This window comes from Python bivittatus, unplaced genomic scaffold, assembly GCF_059951505.1.
Source record: "Python bivittatus isolate LINGU-HERP-01145 unplaced genomic scaffold, Pbiv_v1 ctg000040_np1212, whole genome shotgun sequence".
Lineage (NCBI taxonomy): Eukaryota > Metazoa > Chordata > Lepidosauria > Squamata > Pythonidae > Python > Python bivittatus.
The window spans coordinates 1,422,703-1,444,676 of record NW_028277032.1 but is presented as its reverse complement, the minus strand read 5'-3'; the positions used below and the strand labels follow the sequence as shown (position 1 = coordinate 1,444,676).

The 21,974-nt window shown below is 43.1% G+C and overlaps 1 protein-coding gene across 6 annotated transcripts in view; it reads left to right on the top strand.

The window, feature by feature from the left end:
- COL16A1 (collagen type XVI alpha 1 chain) overlaps nucleotides 1-21,974 on the top strand; it is a 168,723-nt gene that overhangs the window by 121,855 nt on the left and 24,894 nt on the right. For 3 of the 6 annotated variants that reach the window (XM_025164316.2, XM_088153463.1, XM_088153460.1), the window contains exons 34-49: nucleotides 1,057-1,098; nucleotides 1,193-1,228; nucleotides 1,558-1,611; nucleotides 4,021-4,089; nucleotides 4,589-4,642; nucleotides 8,395-8,421; nucleotides 8,640-8,705; nucleotides 8,890-8,943; nucleotides 9,072-9,125; nucleotides 11,952-12,005; nucleotides 12,322-12,357; nucleotides 13,264-13,365; nucleotides 15,307-15,339; nucleotides 17,829-17,903; nucleotides 17,998-18,042; nucleotides 18,517-18,561. In XM_025164316.2, coding sequence (XP_025020084.1) covers nucleotides 1,057-1,098; nucleotides 1,193-1,228; nucleotides 1,558-1,611; nucleotides 4,021-4,089; nucleotides 4,589-4,642; nucleotides 8,395-8,421; nucleotides 8,640-8,705; nucleotides 8,890-8,943; nucleotides 9,072-9,125; nucleotides 11,952-12,005; nucleotides 12,322-12,357; nucleotides 13,264-13,365; nucleotides 15,307-15,339; nucleotides 17,829-17,903; nucleotides 17,998-18,042; nucleotides 18,517-18,561 — 846 coding nt within the window. The remainder of the gene's footprint in view (nucleotides 1-1,056; nucleotides 1,099-1,192; nucleotides 1,229-1,557; nucleotides 1,612-4,020; nucleotides 4,090-4,588; nucleotides 4,643-8,394; nucleotides 8,422-8,639; nucleotides 8,706-8,889; nucleotides 8,944-9,071; nucleotides 9,126-11,951; nucleotides 12,006-12,321; nucleotides 12,358-13,263; nucleotides 13,366-15,306; nucleotides 15,340-17,828; nucleotides 17,904-17,997; nucleotides 18,043-18,516; nucleotides 18,562-21,974) is intronic. The other 3 variants (XM_088153471.1, XM_088153467.1, XM_088153479.1) reach the window with 3 other exon arrangements.

The window sequence follows — 21,974 nt, the reverse complement described above, 5'->3', positions numbered from 1 at the left end:
TGCTATTGTTAAGTGGCTACCATGAGCTCCAGACCAATTTTAGGGCAAATAAATAAAGCTCATGGAGTAGTAATGTACTGTCGAAAGCTTTCACGGCCGGCATACGATGGCTGGTGTGGGTCTTCCGGGCTGTGTGGCCGTGTTCTGGAAGTTTTGTTTCCTAATGTTTCGCCAGCATCTTCAGAGTGCAGGAGCACAGACAGGAGCAGTTCTCTCTGTGCCCAGGGTGATGTGACCCTTCTGTGGGTATTTATAGAGATCTGAGGGGGGGGGGAAGGGGGGATTGGGTGTGTGTGTGGGGGGTTGGGTTACTGAGTGGCTGCTTGTTTTGGTGTCAGCATCTGTGTGTATCTTCCTGGGGATTAGGCAGGGTTTTTCTTCTACTGAATTGTTAACGAGGGGCTGCTGGGGGTGATTAGCAAGTTCATTGTGTGAACTGTTCACATGTCCTGGTGGTTGAGCTGAGTTCATTGACCTTTTGCAGGCTGTATTTTTCAGGATTGGTAGCCAGGTTTTGTTGATTTTTAGACTGTCCTCTTTTTTATTGAAACTGTGCTGGTGTTTGTGAATCTCAATGGCTTCCCGGTATAGCCTGATATAGTGGCTGTTGGTGTTGTCCAGTATCTCTGTGTTTTCAAATAGGATTTTGTGTCCAGTGTGCTTGAGAGCATGTTCAGCTACTGCAGATTTTTCTGGTTGCTGTACTCTATAAATACCCACAGAAGGGTCACATCACCCTGGGCACAGAGAGAACTGCTCCTGTCTCTGCTCCTGCACTCTGAAGATGCCGGTCACAGGTGCTGGCGAAACGTTAGGAAACAAAACTTCAAGAACACGGCCACACAGCCTGGAAGACCCACACCAGCCACCTCATGGAGTAGGTTGGGCATAAGGCAGTGATCAGAAGGCCTCCACAGGATGGGTTGAGACACTGATTCTGATTCTTTGGAAGATGGAACGGGAGAAGCATTAAGCTAGTTCTTCTAAAGAGCTGTGGACTGAAAGTTTTTCACTAAGAGTCATGTCTCCACTAACATAACTTTTGCAACCTTTTAGGGGGAACCAGGTACCCCTGGTGTAGGAATTCAAGGGCCAGAAGTGAGTAACTTCCTTTTTGACCTGTGGCAGGGGTTGATTCAACCATGCATTACCATTGGCATCAGGCCCAAACATTTCTCTGTGCTTTTTGCAGGGAGAACCTGGGCAGAAAGGTTCACCAGGAAGTCCAGTAAGTACTGATCCTCTGGGTCCTTGCCACCCTGTTTGACCACATAGCCATCCCTCACTGCATGTCAGACTTTTGATGCACAGGATAGCTGACTCAGTTATTTGATCTGGGCAAATAAATAAAGCACACGGTTGGAGGTATGGTGGCGATCAGAGCCTCCGAAGGTTGGATTCATCCAGGATTCCATGGTTTTATTGTCTGAGGGTTTTGTAAACTCTCAGGAGTCCATATGTTGGAGGCATGCAAATAAAATAATAACATAAATCTGGCACTAACCTGGAAATTAGAGCACTATTGCTCTTGCTGTAATTCTTTTTTCTGATCTGCAGGGGCCTCCAGGACCTCAAGGTCCATCAGGAAATGTTGGAGTAAAAGGTGCAAAGGTGAGCATTTGCATGTGGAATGTGTAATTTCCTATGGATGAGAAAACAGGTGGGGAAATAGATGGTATCTAGAAACTTCCATGGGAGTGCTTAATCCATCTTTAAGTTCTGAGTCATGTCCATGTATCCATGTGAAATGTATTTGATGAATGTGGTTGAGTAGAATATCATGTCAGTCAGATGTGTGTTTTCAGACATAGACATTTACTCTCAGGTTAACTACAATATCAAGTACTCTGCTTTCTCAGGGGGAGGATGGAGCCACTGGGTCAAGTCCTCTAACCATAAACAAGAAAGCTAGATTCTCATCAAATCTTGTTAGCCAGGTTTTTTGCAAGGGAAAAGAAAGTTAGGTAGAGGAATCTTAGAAACTGGGTCCGTGTGTATTTTAGCCACCCTTGTATCTGCAAGTCCATTCAAAGGAGTCCTCTTTAATGCCTGCAGTCCTCTTTCTGATTCCTTCTTGATGTAAAGGGGAGCTGCTTAGCCATTTAGGGGACATGACTAAAATGTCCATCTGTCCTTGTCTGGCAGAATTTTTCAATCCCCCCCCCCCACACACACACCCTTCTCATTCCAGGGTCAGGGAATTCCATATATACTAGGTTGCACCCAGTAACGACTATCCCAATGCTTCCTTTTATCAGTTTTGGAGTCTAGAAGCTGTTCTCTTTCCAACCAGTATTTTATGTCTCAATTTCTGTCTGTAACAACAATTAGGAGGAATGCCAACATAACCAACCATTCCTGGTAGCTACTGATACCCCTTCCATATTTAACAACATCAGACTTTAGTGATACAATCTGTGAAATGTTCTCCATAAAGATGGGCTGTCAGAATGGTCTATATGGTCCACCTTCCCTTAAGTTCTCAGAGCAGAGAAATACAAATGTCATATTTTGTCATGCCTCCATGTATAGGGTTTAACATGACTTCCACCTACCCTCTTGGGGGGGGAGGTCTCTATTTTTACACAGCATCTATCCTATGTGGTATTTTTAGTTACATTGACCACCAGGAGGCACCACATTACCGGTTTCGTCCTTATTGGCAATCATTAGGCATCTGTAGCCAGATGTTATTTTACGGGGCTCAAACTCTTTACTGGTTATTGAACTCATGCACCATCGCACTTTAGATGACTATATACAGCACATTAGCTTTGGGAGTTATCCAGGTCCTGGTGCTCAGTGATGTTGCAGGCAGAGATACAGGTAGTCCCCAAGTTAAGACCGCCCGGGTTACGGACAACCCATAGTTAAGAATGGAGCCTACTGTAGCAAAATTCGAATTAAATACACAGTGATTCAAGTTAAATACACAATGGTTTGAATTCATTACACAACACTAGTTATACAATACAATACTGTTCTGGCTTACATACACATTCGACTTAAGGACAGACCTTTGAAATGGAACTCATTCTTAAACTGGGGATGTCCTGTATATAGAATGTCATATTGACATACATAGTCCATCTTCCCTTCAGCTCTCAGAGAGAGATTCCAATGTTATGTTATGCCATGCCCCCACATACATAGAATAACATCTGGCTACCCATATCTGACCATTCCCAATAAGGATGTAACCAGTAACATGGTGCTTCCTGGTGGTCAATGTAACCATAAAAATGGGAAACCTTTGCCATTCAGGTATTGCCCAGCCTAGCATGGCCAGTGGTCAGCTCCGGGTTAATAGGAGTTGTCGTCCAACTCCAATAGAAGGCTACAGGTTGTCTATTCTTCTTGCACTGAGATGTGGGACAATTAGCTTGGTATCACTTCAGTGCAAAACTCTTTTCTTCCCCAAGCTTTTTCATGTCTCATTTTTTTTTTTTCTGTGATGGTAGAATGTAATAATACTATATGATTAAACCTTTTGTTTTTCTGGTCACTGAATTTAAAATTGTTTTGCTTCATGTTGAGAGCCCTTCTGAGAGGTTGGCTGCCGCGCTGCTAATAAAATGTAAATAAAAATCAATATGGAAGCTATGAGCTTCCATAATTAATTATTTCCGCCCCATTCCCCATATTCGTTACCACAAATAAGTGTCTCAAACAGGCTGCAGGTTGAGGATATTGTGGGATACTTTGGGTAGAAAACAGAGCCCTATTCGCTCAAAATGCTGCTATCAACTACATTGTATCATGTGCATTGATTTGAACAGCATTCAATATTTTTAAATGGGGAAACATATTGCCCAGTTGCAGATCATACCAGAGATGCCTCAGTTTAGGCAGCAGATATAAATAGTTGTGAGAGAAAAAGGATGAGTGTCATATACATCTACACAGTATATTCTTAGCAGGAAACTAATTACAAAGCCAAGTTGAAGACTTTAGTGTTTGGACTGGACTGAGCATGTCTAGAGTCTGTGGACAATATATATATATTTTTTTTCAATACAGGGCTCACCAGGTCTCAAAGGCGCCATCGGTCCTCCTGGGCCTCCAGGTCCACACATTACTGGCCCACAGGTAACTATGGAGACTCTTTCCCTCCTCCTTGCTTTTGTTTTAGGCCCCGGTAATTTTAAACTGGCCACCATCTAGTTTTGCCTGCTTTCTATAGTCGCGGTAACCCTGGTTGGAATCCTCCAGTTCATTTCCTAGGGTCTGTATTTAGCAGAGCTTAAGTATGTAAGTAGGAACACGCTAGCAAGTTCATTATGGGTATCTAAAGGCAGAAGACAAGGTCCAATGAGACAACAGAGGTTTCCATGCTGGATAGAAAGTCGGCATCTCTGAGCTGAGGAGAAAGGGCTCTCCATAGGAAGAGGGTGAATGGCAGAGTTTAAAAGAATCCATTGTCCAGGCAGGGGAGAGAAGAGCAAGGACCAAGACGGAGTCCCAGGCTGGCTTGGCTCCTTCTCCTCCTAGTGTCGCCCATGATGAATTGGCCAAAAGGGGCCAAAGCTGAGGCTTCTGAAGCTGCATCTCCAACAGCTTCTTAGTCCCTTGCTATATTTCTCTTCAGGGTCCAGAAGGCCAGCGGGGCCTCCCCGGAGTTCCTGGTTCCAGTGGTTTAATGGTAGGTAAGGTACAACTTGGGTTCCTTTGAGGGGAGGTTTATACAAAACTTCCAGGGCCCCATCCAGCCATCCACCTGCACAGCCTTTTGAACTGCCTATGCCTACATCTCCCACCTACCCATTCAAGCACTGGCGAGAGATCATCCGACTCCAAAGCTTTCAGAACTGCGTCAGAAAACACTTTTTCTTGGGAAAAAGTTGGCCGGCTTTGAAAGCCTGCAGCTGCTGAAACACCACCTCCTCTAACCCTTGCCAAACTCTGCTGCTCTTTTGAGCAAGCTCTGAAACAGAAGTATTTCTTAAAAAAAAAAAAAAAAAAGTTCAGTTTCCTGAAATGGAACCAAATTCAGCCTTGACACAACCCAGGTGTGAATATTGGTGCAAACCGGCAGGGAAAGCTTTTTCCAAGCCATGAGTCATATGACCTGAACTTTGAATAGTGAGCCCAGAATTAGCAAGGCCAAACAAAGAGGTAGCTGGGCCAAACTAAACTTAATTTAATTTTAAATGAATGTAAATCAAATTCTGTTGGATTAATTCAGTATAGGGAGCATGATCATTCCCCACTTATTGCATAATTTTCTCCTTCTGCCTCATACAAGCACTGCAGCGTTCTAGCAACATTTGGAGGGGCTGTAGAGGTCCTACCCAAAGCTTTGGGGATCGGGATACAGTACTTGGATTGCACATCCCTGGTGAAAACCTTTGTTTTCTGCTGCAAAAATAAGGCTGACTTAACCACAATTAAACTAGCCGGGTGTCAGGGAGAAAATCATGTGGAATGCACCATGCTTTCTCATTTGCAATTGTTCATGGTTATTGGAAAAGTGCAACTCAAATGTTCACTGCTGTTCTAATAGCAAGCTGCGTTTCAAAGGCCAGCATACAACACTGAAAAACAAATTGGATTTGGGCATTTTTTATTATTTAATAACTTCAGAATGTGATCAGCCACTGAGATAAAGAGTTATTAATTATACATTCTCCCTCACAAGGGGAGACTTTTGACTCTTCCGATCCAAAAACCATTATGCATAGTCTTCAGAGACCTGTTCTTTGGTTATTAAGCAATTCCAATTGATTTTTGCATGTATCTCGCCTGTTTTTTAAAACAGCAATGCTGTTCTGGGGCTGGGTGGAATGTTGATCAAGAGGCGTCTCTCTCCTGGAGCCAAGCTGGTGCCCTGCAGGGGTGCCAGGATTTTTCTTGGTCCTTTGAACTGCAAGCAAAAGATTGTAACCTATCAGGGGTGGCTGCAGGATGCATCACGCTTAAAAAAAAATAGGCGGATCGTACTCTAGTGGTCGCCATCCTGATTTTTTTGACCCTCCCCTCTAGACAACCCTGTAACCCCCAGAGACTGCAAAAATCCAGCCCAAGACGGGTTGTGTAGCAGCCTACCAGCTCGACCTTCCCCATAAACAAGGAGAAGGAGATAGGACAGGGAAAGTTAAATACAGTGGTACCTCAGTTCACGAACTTAATTCGTTCCACGACTCTGGTCGCAAACCGAATTGGTCGTGAACCGAATCAAATTTTCCCATAAGGTTCAATGTAAATACGGTTAATCCGTTCTGAACCATAGGTATTTTTTTTTTAAACCACAAAAATATGACACAAAATACAGTACAGTACACTATGAGGAGAGAGAACACTAACCTTGCTTGAGGCGTGGAGGACAGGAAGGTGGATGGGGAGGCGGTTATTGCTTGGAGGGAGAGTCCCCCTCCCTACAGGAAGCCATGACCACGTGTCAGAGCAGGAAAAATGGCCACGGATCCTGTTCGTCACCCGATGCGGAGTTCGCGAACAGAAGCAAAATTTTGCAAACGGTGCTGTTCGTGAACCAAATTTGTCGTGAACAGAAGCGTTCGTGAACCGAGGTATTACTATACATTAAATGGCTTAAATGTGATGCCTCTAGACTGGGAGCCCACAAGATTTGGGTGGGAGCTCTCTTTGATGATTTTAGAAAGTAATTTACTTCTGGCGGATTTGTTGGCCCCTTGGTTTGACCCAGGAACCAAATCCACATTTAGATTTGGGAATACAAGTATGGAAATCAACAAATGGCTATAAATATTTTCTAACATAATTGGACGATTTTATTTAGAAATAGTAATACTGTATGGTGGGTGAATCCAACTAAATTTCAGACAAATGAGGTGGGGTTGGAACTGGGTACTTTTAAACTAGATACTAAAAAAAGATTAGTATTACTACTACTACTACTACTACTACTACTTATTATTATTATTATTATTATTATTATTATTATTATTTCTTCTTCTTTGGCATAATCCCATGAGATATTCAGGCAACACTGACTTGTCGGAGGAAATCAAGCCTACCAGATTTCATAGGCATTGATTCAAGAAGAAAAGTGTGAAAGTAACTTTCCAGTTTAAGGCAGTTGTTACAAAAATGGCATGTTAGCAGCAATAAGACCTGAAGTTTTAAAAGCCTACAAAATTTCAGAAGGATGTGTGATGGAGTCATTTTATTTTGAAAAGGGAAAGTGATTTGCTATACTACTGCAGCTATTGTCAGGTTCTGAGGGTGGGGAGTCACATTTTGTTTGAAAGTAATCGATAACGCAGATGCTTCTTCATGCAAAAATCCTGCATGTTTTCAGATATATAGGGGTTATGGAGATAAAGGGAATGAAAAACAGAGTAAGACTTTTCTGGGTTTTGATCAGTTACCACCAAAGTTACAGAAAAAGGAGGACAGAGGAAGAACAAAAACCATGTGCCTGAAGACATTTGCCAGAAACCCTCATGGTGGAGCAAACCCTAGAGCTGTTGCTCCAAAAATGGCAGCTCAATGTACTCCTCTCCCCCTTTCCCCACTGGGGAACTTTCCTTAGGTGAACCAGTTGGGAAGGAATGCATTAATGTTTGCAAATCCACTGCCTCTATTTCTGAGTCCACCTGAATCGTGAATCAGGAGGACTCAGATTTGGACTGACATCCTTCTCTTGCTCTGGCCTGAATCAGCTGGATTTGGTTTAGGGTGTGGTAAAACTTGGGGATACCAAAATTGTTACAAAAAGGAGTTCATAGTAGAGTTGCAACGAGACCCCTGATGAAGGATTTTTTTTTTTTTTTTGGTAAAGGTGGCATGATTTCGAGCAAAATCTCTTTGGGGTGGACAAGGTTGAAGCTGTGGTGGTCTGGGTCAGAACCAAAAGGGATTGAAGACAATCTCTTAGTCTTTCTGACACCTTCCTTTGTTTTCACTCTCTTTCCTTTTCTCCACTCACCTAAGAGACAGCTGAAAGGGGGGCATTCTTTTCTTGCCAGAAGCTTGTGGTGACCTACTTGCAGAGGGCTTTTCAAGTGAGGCACAGAGCAGGCAGTATCCTAGGGTCACCATTTCCCTATTCCTGATACAGAGGCCCTTCAACCCAATTCCTGGTAACTCCAAAGATTTAAAGTGACCTTAGAGAATCAGAGTAGATGCAACGAGCTGGCTGGAATTGGAATCTGTCCCAGTGAAAGGCAGATTGGTACATTTCTGGCAGAACTGAGGGGGACCCTTAAAGAAGACCAAGGGTTAGAAAAGGGGCTCTCAGTGAGGATAAGTCTGAGACATGCTGGTTAAAGGGACTGAGTCAAGTGAACTTTGCAAGATTTCAGGGTTGGTTCTGAGTCTCATCTGGTAATAAACTCAGTGAGTTTCTTAATATCAACACCGCGATCCACCCATGTTTGATTCTGTTTTCTTTTGCTTTCTATTTTTCTCTAGGGTGAAAAAGGAGCCAAAGGTGAGAAGGTGGGTCAGCCTACTCATCCTACTACATCCTCAGTTTGGGGTCACTTGCTTACTTTTAAGCTCATTTTCAAGGGCCTTCAATGCCATCACTATTTTATACAGCCCCTTTACTTTGGATTATGTACCAAGCCAAACATCCAGCAGCAAAGGATGCCCTGTGCCCCACTCCTGTGCCTCCCAGGTACTTGAAGTCCACATGCCTGTTTGTGTCTTCTCAGGGAGATTCTGGTGAATGCACCTGCCAGCCCGGCTCTCGCCTGGACCCAAACTATGTTGGTCTTCCGGTAAGCGTCGCTTCACACTCCTGCTTCCCCGCAGCCTTGGGGATTTGCTGCCAGGCTGGATGAGAGTTCAAGCCACCCGCGCCCCCATTCTCCGCTCAACTGCTCAACGCCTTTGCTGCTCCGGAGGCTGGAACCCATGTCCTGCTTGGCCTTTGCTAAATGCTCTCCCCTTTTGGACCCGCAGGGCGCTCCGGGACTGTGGATCGGGACTTCCTGGCAGCCTCAGCCGGGCCCTCAGGTGTGTGTGTGGGTGTATGCGCATGCTTGCTCCTCTGTGCGTGGCAACTTTGGCTCCTCTATCCCAGGGTTGCTTTCATGCTCTCTTAACAGCCTTTCTATCTCTTATTTTTTCTTTGTGGATCACAGGGACCTCCAGGTGCTCCAGGACCTCCAGGACCACCAGGAGCCCCTGGAAGACAGGTAAGTGATAGGAGAACCAGACTTGCTAGTCTCTGACAGACAGGAACAGAGGTATAAATTATTATTACCACCTGTGGAATTGAGGAGGCCTTGTGGACATAACACAACTTCAGTGATCCTCATTAAAATGGTAAACTTAGGAATCTACCTCTGATGTTCTTTGCTGCACAAACTTCCAGTCAGTAGCATTTAGACCAGGAGTGGGTACGTTCTAGCCCTCCAGATGTTCTTGGCCCACAACTTCCCTTATTTCTGGCCATCAGCTGTTATGGCTGCAGCTGATGGGAGCTAGAGGGCATTTGCATCTGGAGGACCACCATTTTCCCCCAATAGTGCTTTAAAGAAGTGGGTTACATATGAGATTTCTCACCAAGCTATTTACACCCCAAAAGCAAGATTTTCAGAACATCTTTAAACAGATTTACTGAAAGAGAAAAGGAATAAGGTTTCAGAAATCTTAGCAACTGGATACATTTACTTTAGCACCCAGTTCCCTTTGCTAATCACCCACCAATGCACCAGGGAGGTGGCGACCTGTTTTCCTGAGAAAGGAAGATTGTGCAGATGTTCTGTGCTTATAACATTTTGCAAACTGCCATCCTCTTTCCCAGGCTCTGAAAAGCCCATTACAGTTCTGCTTCCATGATCTTTTTCTATTGGACCACCCTTTCATTTGAATGATTCAAAATGACAACAAGTGTTGTTCTCCAGCAGTTGAGAATGTTATGTCACCATGCCTTTGGTGGGACAAAAGGTCACTATCACCTTTTGTGGGACAAAAGGTGGTATTCCTTCTCACTCCTTCCTTTTCAGTACAGGAATACTGATCTGAAGGTAACTGGGGGACTAGCACTTGCCTTCACTGAAAAACAGCAGAACAGTTGACTAATGGAGCAGTGGAAAAGGAATAAGTGGACAAACAACTGATACATTTTCATCTATAGTCCTTTGGGGTTCTCCTTATCCACACGATAGCTACAGATCAAAACTTCTGCCTTCTAGAGATGTTGCTAATACAACGTCTCAATTCTCCCTCCTACTTTTATTCTATGTCTCTGCTGCTGCTTACTCTCATACACTCAAGGGCAATGTTTTGTTATTCCTTTGTAGCCACAGTGGACAAAGTCAACATGGACAGGGTTGAGGAAAATCCCCAAAGAAAAAGAGAAATCCAGGAAGTAGCTTTCTGGCTTTCAAAAAGTGGTTTGTGCAAACCACGCTTATTTTCCATGCAAAATCAGGCTGCCAGTTTTTGCCAGTGAAGTTGCATGGAGGCTAGAAAGTACAAAATGGAAGGTCAGGGTTGGCCAAATATGAAGAGGCAAAGGGAAGAAGCATTTCCCTCCTCTCACGTAACCCTGTGCAGTATCATGTTAAATATAAGTCAGGCTTTGGAAACATGGTGAAATGTATGTCTTGGGAATATTATGTTCCCCTAGGAGGTCACATGTGCCTTGATGGCCTGTGACATTGTTGGCTGTCCTCTTGCTTGGTGCAACTTTAGGTACCAGCAACAGCCAAGAAAGTGCATTGGGAGAGAAATGGAGAGATCCTTTTTTAAGACTGATGGTTAGAGTCATAGAAGCCAAGTGTATAAAAGTAATATACGTGCAGTAGGATGGAAGATGGAGAGAATTTAGAAGATTGGAAGACTTGGTGATGTTGCCTTCAGTTATGGCAATCATGTCTGGTCTTCAAAAATCCAGAAGACCACTAGAAAATAGCCAAGAGATAAAGCCAACTACACCCTTTGTTGCTTCCTTGTGGTCTTCTGGATTTTTGCAGACCAGCCATTAGAACCCTATCTTCCCTCTAAATGAAAATTGGCTCAAAGATATTTCCCAGGATATAAGAGAGTTGTGTCAATTCATTTTCCAACAGGGATTATGACTTATCCCTTATGAATGCTTCCCAATTCCTGTCCGTTGCTGAGAGCAGTCAAAACACATTTTGCTTTAAGATGGCTCAGGGAACTTTAAACAAATATCTTTAGAGATTATACTGTATATTAAAAGGAGAAATAATATCTTTTCTGGACCTTGTCCTGAGCTGGACAAGGAAGTCAGCATAAGAAAGAGAAGCAGACAATCAAAACTTGAAGTAGTCCTTGCCATTTGGCACCACTGAGTCACTGATGCACTTTTAAACCTGATTGATGGTGTCCAAAGACATTGATCAGACTTTAAACCCAGTTAAATCAGTTCCCAAATCTGATTAATAGGGCATAATGAATAATATTTCTTCCCCCTTTTAAGTGCCTCCTGTTTCTCCTCAAAAGAGAAGGCCCCACCAAACCCTAAAAAGTAGGATCCTTTACTCAACAGGCAGACTCCAATTTTAGGGCCAAGACATTTTTCGTACATTTCCAAACATTTATTCGATATCTGAGAAAGTTGGGCACTGTAAATCATGAGGAATCAAACCAGGAAAAGGATGGGGGGGGGGGGGAGCGGGGAGAGGAACAGGTTTCCCCAGGATTTGACAAGGGTGAAAGGAGAAATTTCAGGCTTGGGGTTAAGGGGGACTCTTTTCTCTCCAGTTTTGGTTTCACCCAGAGGTAGAAGTTATATAGAAATGGGAATTCGGCCAATGTTACTACATCTCCAGAGATCCCTCGTCTTCTACCCCACCAGAGCCTTGCCTTAGTTTGAAGTGGCCTGAAAAATAGGTGAAGGGTCTGGAAAAGCATGGAGGGGGGTATTTCAGCAGGGGCTAGGTGAGGGGCACAGGAGAGAGGACCTTGAAGTCCCTTTGGGCTTGCCAGAATGCACTCAGGAGACGCAATCAGGGAGGACTCACGTATTCAAAGTTTCTCCTTGCCTTTAGGGCATCCCAGGACACAATGGCCTGCCGGGACTGCCTGGGCCAGCGGGTGAATTGGTAGGTACAGGACTGCAGCGTCCGCTATTCCCTGCGCTTGCTCAGGCCTGTGCTCAGATGCTGTCCCTCTTTGTGCAGCTGTTTCCTTCTTCCAAGTGCAGAAGAACATCCGAAGCAAAGCAAAACAAAAAACAAAAAAAAAACCCAGAAGCCATGAAGAACTTGTGAGGAGCTCACACTGCTTTTGGCAAACAACCCTAGAAGCTCATAATTCCATTGTGCTTTTTTTTTCCCCTATAAAAGAAAGGGAAACCAGAACTAGAACCACCCCTTTCCATGTACCTTTTATTTCTCTTACTCCATCTCTCCATTGCAGGGGCCACTACCAGTAGAGAGCCTTCCTCCAACAAAGGTAAGGCAGTCACCACCACCATCATCATCATGATCATCACCATCTGGTTCCTTTTTGTAATAATGCAAACTATCATTCCAGAGTTTGCTCATCTGGAAATAATTATCCTCCAAAGAAAATGCTGGATTTTCTGAGAGGGGTTTCAGGATAAGTCATCATGTCTCAGGATACAGATTGTTAAATCTGTGTTACGTTCCTCAACTGGTTCTAAACACTGACCCAAGTAACTGGGAGCATAGAGGAACATGGGAAATCATTGATTTACCATGGGTTCAGAGAAACTAGAATAGCACAGAAAGAAGGACAATTGGAGGCCTGAAAACTAGGTTTAACAGAGATACTGAGGGAACTGGGAGTTTTTAGTCCTGAGGAAGAATGAATAAGCTGGAGATATGATAGCACTGTTCAGATCCTCCGAAGCATATCATAGAGGAAATCTGCACTAGAGCTGTAGAGCTTCACCCAGTTGTTGCTAGGGCATTATAAAGCTGATTTGCATTAGAGATAAATCAACAGCTGAATGACAGTAGAAATTGCTCATGCGAAGGTGTGACCCATCCTCTATATCTCAGGACGTAGACCGATCCTAAGATAAAGCAAAGTCCAGCTGAATATAAAGAAATACTTCCCAATGACAAGAGCAGTTCTGTAATGGAGCCAGTTATCAAGGGAGGTTGCAAGGCTGTCCTTCACCCGGCAGGTTCGAGCAGAAGTTGGACAGCCCTCCTTCACGGATGCATAGTTTAGATTTCTGCGTGAAGCAAGGGGTTGGACTCAATGGCCATTCCAGCAACAGACACATATGAAATGCCTCCACTCTGCCTGATCTGGCTTATGTCTTTATCGTTAGTTGTGAAAAATTCAGTGGTAAATGACGCTCACACTCTTTCTCTTCTCTCATGCCAGAACATCTGTGGAGACTGCAGCTTCCAAGGCACTGGTGGATTGAAAGGAGAAAAGGGGGATCAGGGACAGCCTGGAGCTCCTGGCATAGATAACTGTGCGCAGGTGAGTAACCTGTGAGTCTCTCTTCAGCCACAAAGCAGACTACAAGACTGGTAGCCTTGCAATGGTGTCCATCAGTAATGCTCACACTTTCAATCATTTTTTAGTCACATTGCATATGTGCATTGTGGTGTATGATATTAAAGGCCAGATTGTTGATGGCTATCAATATCTGCAGGCAGATCATTTCTTTTTAATCATTCATGTTATATACTGTACGAAACAAAAACAAGTTATAAAACATACATAGAGCCAAACCAGACCTATTCTGTGGATCTCCAGTATCCTTTCTTGCTACATTGCATGCCCTGATTTTATTTTTATTTTTCATAAATCTTTTTCTTTAAAAAAAAAAAAAAACAGACCAGAAACTAGCAGGCTGCAAAGCAACATTCTAGCCTTGGGCATAGTTTTTATTTCCAATAATATTTCTGAGCATCCCCAGGCAGTCTGAGAAAATAAAAATGGTAAGGGGCCAGAGACGAGCACTTTATTTGGAGGTGTGCTTGTCGCCTAGAAAAAAAGACTAAAGTAAGTAGAAGGCATTGGAGCAACTTCACCAGTTTGCTTTCTGGTGTCATTGACCAGTCAGATCCCCTCTGCAGCTGCCATTTTGTAAGAAGGCCCATAGCATGCTCTCAAAATTCAAAATGTGTCCCGAAAGTCGGGGACCCCTGTATTAAGATAATATAGAACATTTCATACCCTACACAATCTGTTCATTAAAAGTCTTTCTTATGTTTCCCTATAAAGCATTATCAAATCACGTTTATCCAAAAGTGTTCCTGTTATTCCCTCCTTGGCCAATAACCATTCTTCACTATCTGCAAGAATGTTATAATTGATTCTCCACATCTAAAAACAGCCAGTGTGCCTATGGTGTCCAGATCCCATTTTCGTGTAGTTTTAAGTACTGGAGGCTCCTTGATTTGGGTGAGTTGAAACATATGATAGAAGATTCAGGAATTCACTGTAGGAGATAAGACAAATCAGAAAATAACTTTTTTCCTTTTATGGTGTAATGGATTTTCTTTATTCCTGGAATGCTAATGCAAGTTTCTGACACTTCCTGCCTAATCTCATTAAGTGACAAGAAGTCCCTCTGATCATTACATCTAGAGGTCTATGTTGATACCTGTTTTTCATACAAGTGGAAGTTTGGCGTTACTTGGGCAAGACTACAGCATCCTCTTGAGCTCTCCCAAAATCTATACTTTGGCCATAACATTCAACATGTAGATTACTTAAACAAATGCAATTTATTACAACCATCCTTGTCTTTTAGATCTGGCATAGCAGGGGCCGTTGCCCAGTTGAAATTGGCTGATCTCAAAAGCTAAGCAAGGTTCGGTCTGGTTAATACTTGGATGGGAGAGCATGAGGAAATTCCAGACTGTAGGCTAGATTGCAAATTTTAAAAAAAAGTTCCAGTAAAACAGTAGTAAAGCACTTCTGTATTGCTGCCAAGGAAACTACACAGATTTATCCAGCAGTCATGAGAAGTTGAGTTCCATTGAAGGGTGGCTTGACTTGACTGACACATTGAGCTTTCCCAACCAGCTGAAGGATATTGGGCATACTGTATCTCCCTCAGTTTCACTGGCCTGAGCAATTCCTTTCTGTGATTCCATAAATACATTCAGGTCCCATGTGCTGCCACATATCACAATGGGAAACAAGTTTAAGTGCAATGCATGGTCCATGATTTATGCCTTACCATCTTAGGAAAGATCACAAGGGGTCCTGGGGCATGCTCATCAGTTGCCGATTGCTTCATTGGCATCCTGGAAAATATATCTGCTCAAGGGAAAACTTGAGTGTATTCTGCAATTGAACTAGTCCTGCATTGATCAAGCAAATTTAGTATCTGCAGAACTTTAGTGGTAAAGCGTGCCATAAATTCTGGGCTAGGAATTAAACTCACTACATCTCTTCTACTTTCAGTGCCGCTCTGACTTCCCTGCAGAAGAGCCTCAGGTGAGTAAATCTCTAGGCTGGATATTTATCCAGTAGGAGGCAGGGGAAAGATAAAGACATAACAAATTGGTATCACTTCATTTCTATCAGATAATATGCAAAAGCCCAAAAGCACACCTACTTCTTTGGCAAATCTGCTCGTAGCTCATGTGCTGGTGTACTTGACCCAACTAGTACACCAGCTGGAAGCTCCTTAAACTAAAATAGCTTCATCACAATTGAGAGCTCTCATCCCCTGGAATCAGTTCTCGCCAGAATTACACTGGGAATTTGATCTATCAATATTTAAAAAGGCACTAAAAGCGTACCTTTTGTATGGGCCTTTGCAAAGCTCGTTTAAGTATGAGCTCTTCAGGCAGAACTGTACTGTTGTTTAGATATAGGTTTCAATTTTTTTTTTTTAAAGGGTATTGGCCATTCAGGTTTCTGAGGCTCTGTATTTTAGTTGTGACCTTACGTTGGATAGTAGTGAGTTATTGTATTCATGTTTTATCCTATTGATACCATATATGATTAGCCTAGTTATCAGTGCATGAACCCTAAAACGTCAACTACTACTGGAAACACATAAGATAGTAGATATTTTAAGTTATCCAGAGTCTTTTGGAGTGGGTGGTCATAATAAATTTAATCATCATCATCATCATGAAATGATGGTCAACTAGATGGTTGTCTCATTCAAAATGGTCTTCCCAACAACAACTTGGTTCCTAAGACCTAACGCTGCCTTAATAGCCCAGATCAAAGCCATGTCACCCCTTGTCTAAATCTATTCTGTGGCTATGTTCATATAGCACTCTTAACCACACCATTTCCAAACTTGCTCAACATGCTAAGTTGGCTTGCATGAATCCAGTCCATTTGGGCAATTTATGGTTCAATCGTTTTTGCAAAACTGCCAAATGGGTTCATTTAACAGACCACATTTTGTGAACACAGCCATTGTTTGAGGACTGAAACTAGGTGACAAGAGCTAGGTTTGGCCAGAGATGAGAGATGAATTGCTGGAGGATGACTAAATCCAGAAAGTATTTTCGGATGCCAGCTATGCCATGAGAAATGTGAAAAAGAAAGGTTCATCCAACTGCCACAAAAAATAAAAAAATGGTGCTATCGTACCTGATTGCACAAGGAACATGCAAATAATTAAGTGCAATAAAAGAAATCAATACATTGTAAATAAGCACGAAACAATCCCAACTAAGCATACTTAAAACCAAGTGGCAAGTCATGGTTTTCCTATAAAAAATTAAAAAGATAAACTTGAAACAACTGTTCAAAAGGACTGGCTTATTTTGTTTAGTCTCACCACTCAGGAACATTTGCTGACCAGGTGTCCCCAAAAGGGCATTTGGTGGGTCTCGCATTACCGTTTACGCCAGAGTTTGTTAACATCATTAATAAAAAGATGTCAAGTGGTCCCAGGGTTGTTACTGGGTTGATATTCTATGGTTGGCCTTCCTAGGAGTTTTTAAAAATTTCCAATCCAGCTGGGATGGGTGACAGGGTTGCCCGCAGCGGGATCAAAAAAAGTCAAGTTGGTGGCTACAACTGCATGATTGAAGCCCTGCCATTCTTTTACATGTGTCCTGTAAGAAGGGGGCAGCACTTCAATGGTGCAGTTGCAGCCACCATCTTGACTTTTTGGACCATTGCTACGGATGCCCCTGGCTGGTGATGTTAGAGCAACTTCATGGCATGAGGGGGTGAAGCCTTTCCTCCCCCACATGGACCTGTTAGGCAAGAACTTTGAGCATTATTGAAATCAAGGGACCTGGCAAATACATTTTCCATTTAAAAAAAAAAATGGTCGGAGATCCAACAGTTGGGGTATAGCATCTAGCCTGGCCTTCAGAATAGCTCTAAGCATAAAAATATTGTGTCTGTACTTAACAAGGCGTGTAAATATACGTATGTAAATATGTAAAGCAGTTCTGACAAATTCACTCACACAATTTACTGGAAACTACGGGAAATAGAGGGTCTTAGCCTGAATCCTGTTCACTGATGCAATCAGCCAAGGGTTCTGGCATTCGGTTCCACCGAAGATTGGTCCCAAAATCTCATTTGGCTCCTTCTTAAGTCATGGAAACTTATCCCCGGTAATCCCCAGTCTTAATACACAGCCATCCAGCACTCAATTAAATGAGATTTCTTGCTGTTTGCTTGAAACAAGTTCAAATGGGTGTTCATAGGTAGTGGCGTGCATGAAAATCCAGATTTGGATGGAGGCAGTTAATTTTAAAGGGGAGAATGTTTCATTCTTATGATTTAATCTTAAATAATATTTAGGTTTGGCCTTTCGGAAAGATTTAGAATGAGCAGAAGCCCAGGAGGAGGGAGAAATATGTCAGGAAACGGTTACCCCTGGAATTATTATGGCAAAAATGGAGCTTTCGTCCAGCAGAGATCATCTTGGGCTTAGAAGCTGCTGTAGTTCCTTAACCACTTAGAAAACACTGAATGAGCCATCTCGTCTTCTCTTCTAGCCTGATAACGATGATCCAAATTGTCCCGAAGGATTTCCTGGAAGACCTGGCTATCCTGGAGAGAGAGGCGAGCAGGTAAAGCCACCTGGAGAGGTCAAGCAGCAAGGATGCTATTACAGATTCTCGAATTTCAGAAATGAGTTTCCTCTTGGCTTCTCCTTCTCCTTAGGGCCCACCAGGCTTACGAGGCTCGCCAGGCCCCCCCGGACCAACTGTGAGTATATCCTTTGAGTCAACTTCTGCTTATGTCTTCTCCCTTAAGACTTTATCCCTCTCCAACGTCACATACCAGCATAATCCGATGCCTGCCTAGGAAACAGGAGAGAGAAAGCCACTTAAGGCTAACCTTCCCCTCAGTGTGGGATCCATGGAGAACCCTGTGCTTCTACAACTGGACTGTGTTCAGTTGGGCTGCTGCTGTCCTATGCTTCAGCAAGAGCCTGGGCACTTCTGGTCCCCAAAAAGTCCTGTTTCCACCCTGGGAAGGGAGGGATGGGCCACTGTTTGTTCTCTTGGCAGCTTGGCTTGGAGGAATAGCACTTGGAAGTTTACTCTTCAGTTAAGAAGAAATGCATAATATATTGAGAGAGATTGGCGTTCTCTTCAACCAAGGCTCTCCTGTTTGCCCGCTTTCCCTAGTCCAGCCAATGTGATTACTGAGCGATGACCTCCCTGTTTCTTCCTGTAGGGCCCCCCAGGTTTTCCTGGAATTCCTGGCCCACCTGGATTACCTGTAAGAATCAATAAAGCACGTGCTCTGTGCAGTCCTTTGTCGCTGCTGTTTGTTTGGCTTCTCATCCTTCCTCCTCCCTCCTTCTCTAGGCTCTGGGTCTGATATCTCAGCCAGCCTATTCTCCCACACACTGCCACCTGGTCTGTAGACCTTCCTCAGCCCTCCACCTGACCCAGGGCTGCTGTTCTAGAACTTTCCCTTCAGAGAAGTCACCTGAGATCAATTGAGGTAGAAAGCTGTCTAGCCCCCAGGCAACATGGCATTCACTTGATCCAGGGAATTCCCATTTAGGAGCAAGCTCTTAGCCAGGATCATCCTTCAGCCTTCCCTCATAGAAAAATAAACTAGAAGACTCCACAATCCCAATGAATTGTGGTGGGATATTCTGGGTTTGGGGTTATTTGTCAGGCAGTGAGAAGATTGATTACTTCTAGACAGCTGACATTTCTCCCCAGAGATATTTCACATCAAGTAGATTCCAACACACAATTTTTTTCCTTCAGGGCTTAGCTTATCCATCACGCCCTGATCATGACTATCGACTCAGCTGAATCCCTTCAGAGGAAGTAGTTGGACCCAGGTTCAAGTGCATACAGTACCTGAGAAAGAATTCATGGTCTTGAAAGGAAGCTGTCTCTTTCCTAAACTAAAGGGCCCTCCCTTGTCATGTCTGTGAGTTGTGCTTCCGGCTCTTGAAGCAGTCATTGTACCCTCACCTGAGCATCACCATCATTCATTAATTCCTTATTCTCATCTCACTAATGACACTGTAACTCCCAGTCTGTGTGATTAATCGCTCCGTGATGTGGCCCTGTCACTGTCTGGTGTCAAGAGTGTGTCCAATAAAAGCCATCACCATGTAACCTCAACTAACTCCACCTTGCAGTGGCTCATGAGAGCCTCCCACATTTGTGGGTGATGTAATTAATGGAGATTCATTCTTGTATTATAGGTTGTGTAGGTCTTTCTCCTCTTAGCAAGAAATTATATTTGAGAGATGCTTGTGATGTGGGCCTTCTGGGTACTAAAGAACCTCTGGAGACATCCCCATTGACTGGATGAATGCACAAACTGGGTTCTACAAGCAGCCATATAAACTGGAACCAGTTTTCTCCCAGTCACCAGAAATTCTTAGGGAGATGGCAAACTGGGCTGGTATTTGTATTTAGCAGGAAAACTCAGAATCTTTTCTGGACTATGCATGAGGAAGTGGAACTGAGCCTCTCATGGCTGGACTTCTTCAGTGCACAAAGGGAAATGAATACAGTTTTGGCCAAAATGCTTTCCTTTCCAATGGTTTATCAAGGACATTGTAAGTCATTTTCTATCTCGGCCCTGCAGATAGAAAGACTGTCAGTTTTTCCTACTTTGACTCTGTACAAGTAAGAAAAACAGTCTCAGTCCTCAGATCCTTCCTTTGTAATTGGCACATCAGAATATGAAAATAGAAAGGGCATCTATAGGCAGCCTTCTGTAAAAACATTATTTCCTAATTGCGGTGCAGAAAAAAAACACCTTAATTTAGTAAAAAGAGATTGCCCCTCCCTCCATCAAATTCATTCTTCTATTACACGAGGAAAAACCATATTCTAGAAGTATTTTAAGATGTTCTATGAGGGATCTTTAGGAATGGAGTCTTATCTGATACCTTGATGAAGCAAAACTCTGTTCCTCCCTAACACAACCATTTTGCAGACCCTCAAAATTTGATCCTACAATATACTCATGACATGACCTGCTTCCTGAATCTACTAGTGGATCTAGTCCTAGGCTTTGGACAGAACTGAACAGTGTCCAGGAAGATGAACCATCACAAGAGAAAGGAAGGGAAAATTATCAAAGTTGCTACTGTGCTCTTATCATTATTTTCATGCTGAGAGAAAGGGGCCTGCTCCTTCACAGTAGTAATTCTTCTTTCAGGTATGTCCACAGGGGTGGGGTTAAAAAAGTCAAGATGGTGTCCATAACCATGCAATCAAAGCTCCATGCTTTTTTTTTTAATATGTGTTGCATGATTGTAGCTACCACCTTGACTTTTTGACCCACCCTGAAGACACCCCTGCCTTCTTCAGCCTTTTGTTCAACATAAAAATGGGATTTGGTATTTCCTAGGGAAAGAATGTCTTGCATCATTTTTAGATGTTTCCTTTTTCTCTTGTATCAATCTATTTTTGCTAACTTTCTCTTGGTTCATATCTTCAGTTGGAACTTGGTCCCATTTTACAGCCCATTTTCTAGCTCTGTCCTGGTGGTGCTTCATGTGTACTAATGGTTGTCACTTGGTCACAGAGGAAGGAGTTGAGTCAAGGGCAGAGCCTCTGAAAGAAAGAATTTATCCAGCATTAGAGGAAAAATTATTATATAGTGGAGGGACCAGATGGAAGTTGTGAAGAAAATTAGTGACTAGGCACTAATGTTAGAATGAGAGCACTACCAAACTTTAAGAAGCTATATATAGCTTCATTCGTTCATTCATTCATTCATTCAGTGGGATTCCCCTGAGAGGAATTTTGCACAGGATTGCAACCTAAGATTGATTCCATTATTTTCAGTGGGAACTAGTCACCAGTTCCCACTGACCTATGAATTATGGCTGAATTGTGACATTAGTCTGAAATCATTGGCCAGGATCAGTAATGGAGACTGGGGTGGAATCTAATCAGATTTGGTGGTTCTTGTGTAAGCAGTAAAGAGGAGGAAAAAACAGTGGAATAATTTAATAATGACTTGATCTTCTCTAGAACCTCCAAGATGCCAGTGCAGGAAATGTGACAGCCAGATAATATCACCCACAGGCTTTGTCTTGGAATTTAGATGTATACACTAAAAATTTGCTGATTTTTTTCTGCACCATATGCTGCCTTGCATATTCACAGAATGCTTTTCCTAGATCACAAGAAGAAATTCAAATAGTTAGTTCTTTTCATCTAGCAGCTTTTCTGAAAGTGCTTGGTGGGGATTGGGATATGTCTCCATGGGACGATCAAGACCTTGTACAGTTAGCCCTCACTTACCAACTGCCTCATTTAATGACCGTTCAAAGTTACAACAGTGTAAAAAAAATAGCTTTGTGACGAATCCTTGCATTTATGACCATTGCAACGTTCTGCGGTCACGTGATTGCCATTTGGGTGTGTCACAACTAGCTTGTGATGAGCAGAATTAAGACAGAAGGTGGAAGTAAAATCATAAGTCGCAGTCACGTGATGTCTCGCTTAGCGACTGCAGCACTTAGCAACAGAGTTGCTGGTCCCAATTGTGGTGGCTAAGTGAGGACTAGCTGTATTTGGAACAAAATGTAAGTGTGTGTATGTGTGTGTATGAGAGGGAGAACATTTGTGAGTATTCTGTCATCTAGATATCGCCCAGATCATGATTCAAACCCGTTTTGATTGTGCCTTGTCTGAATTAGC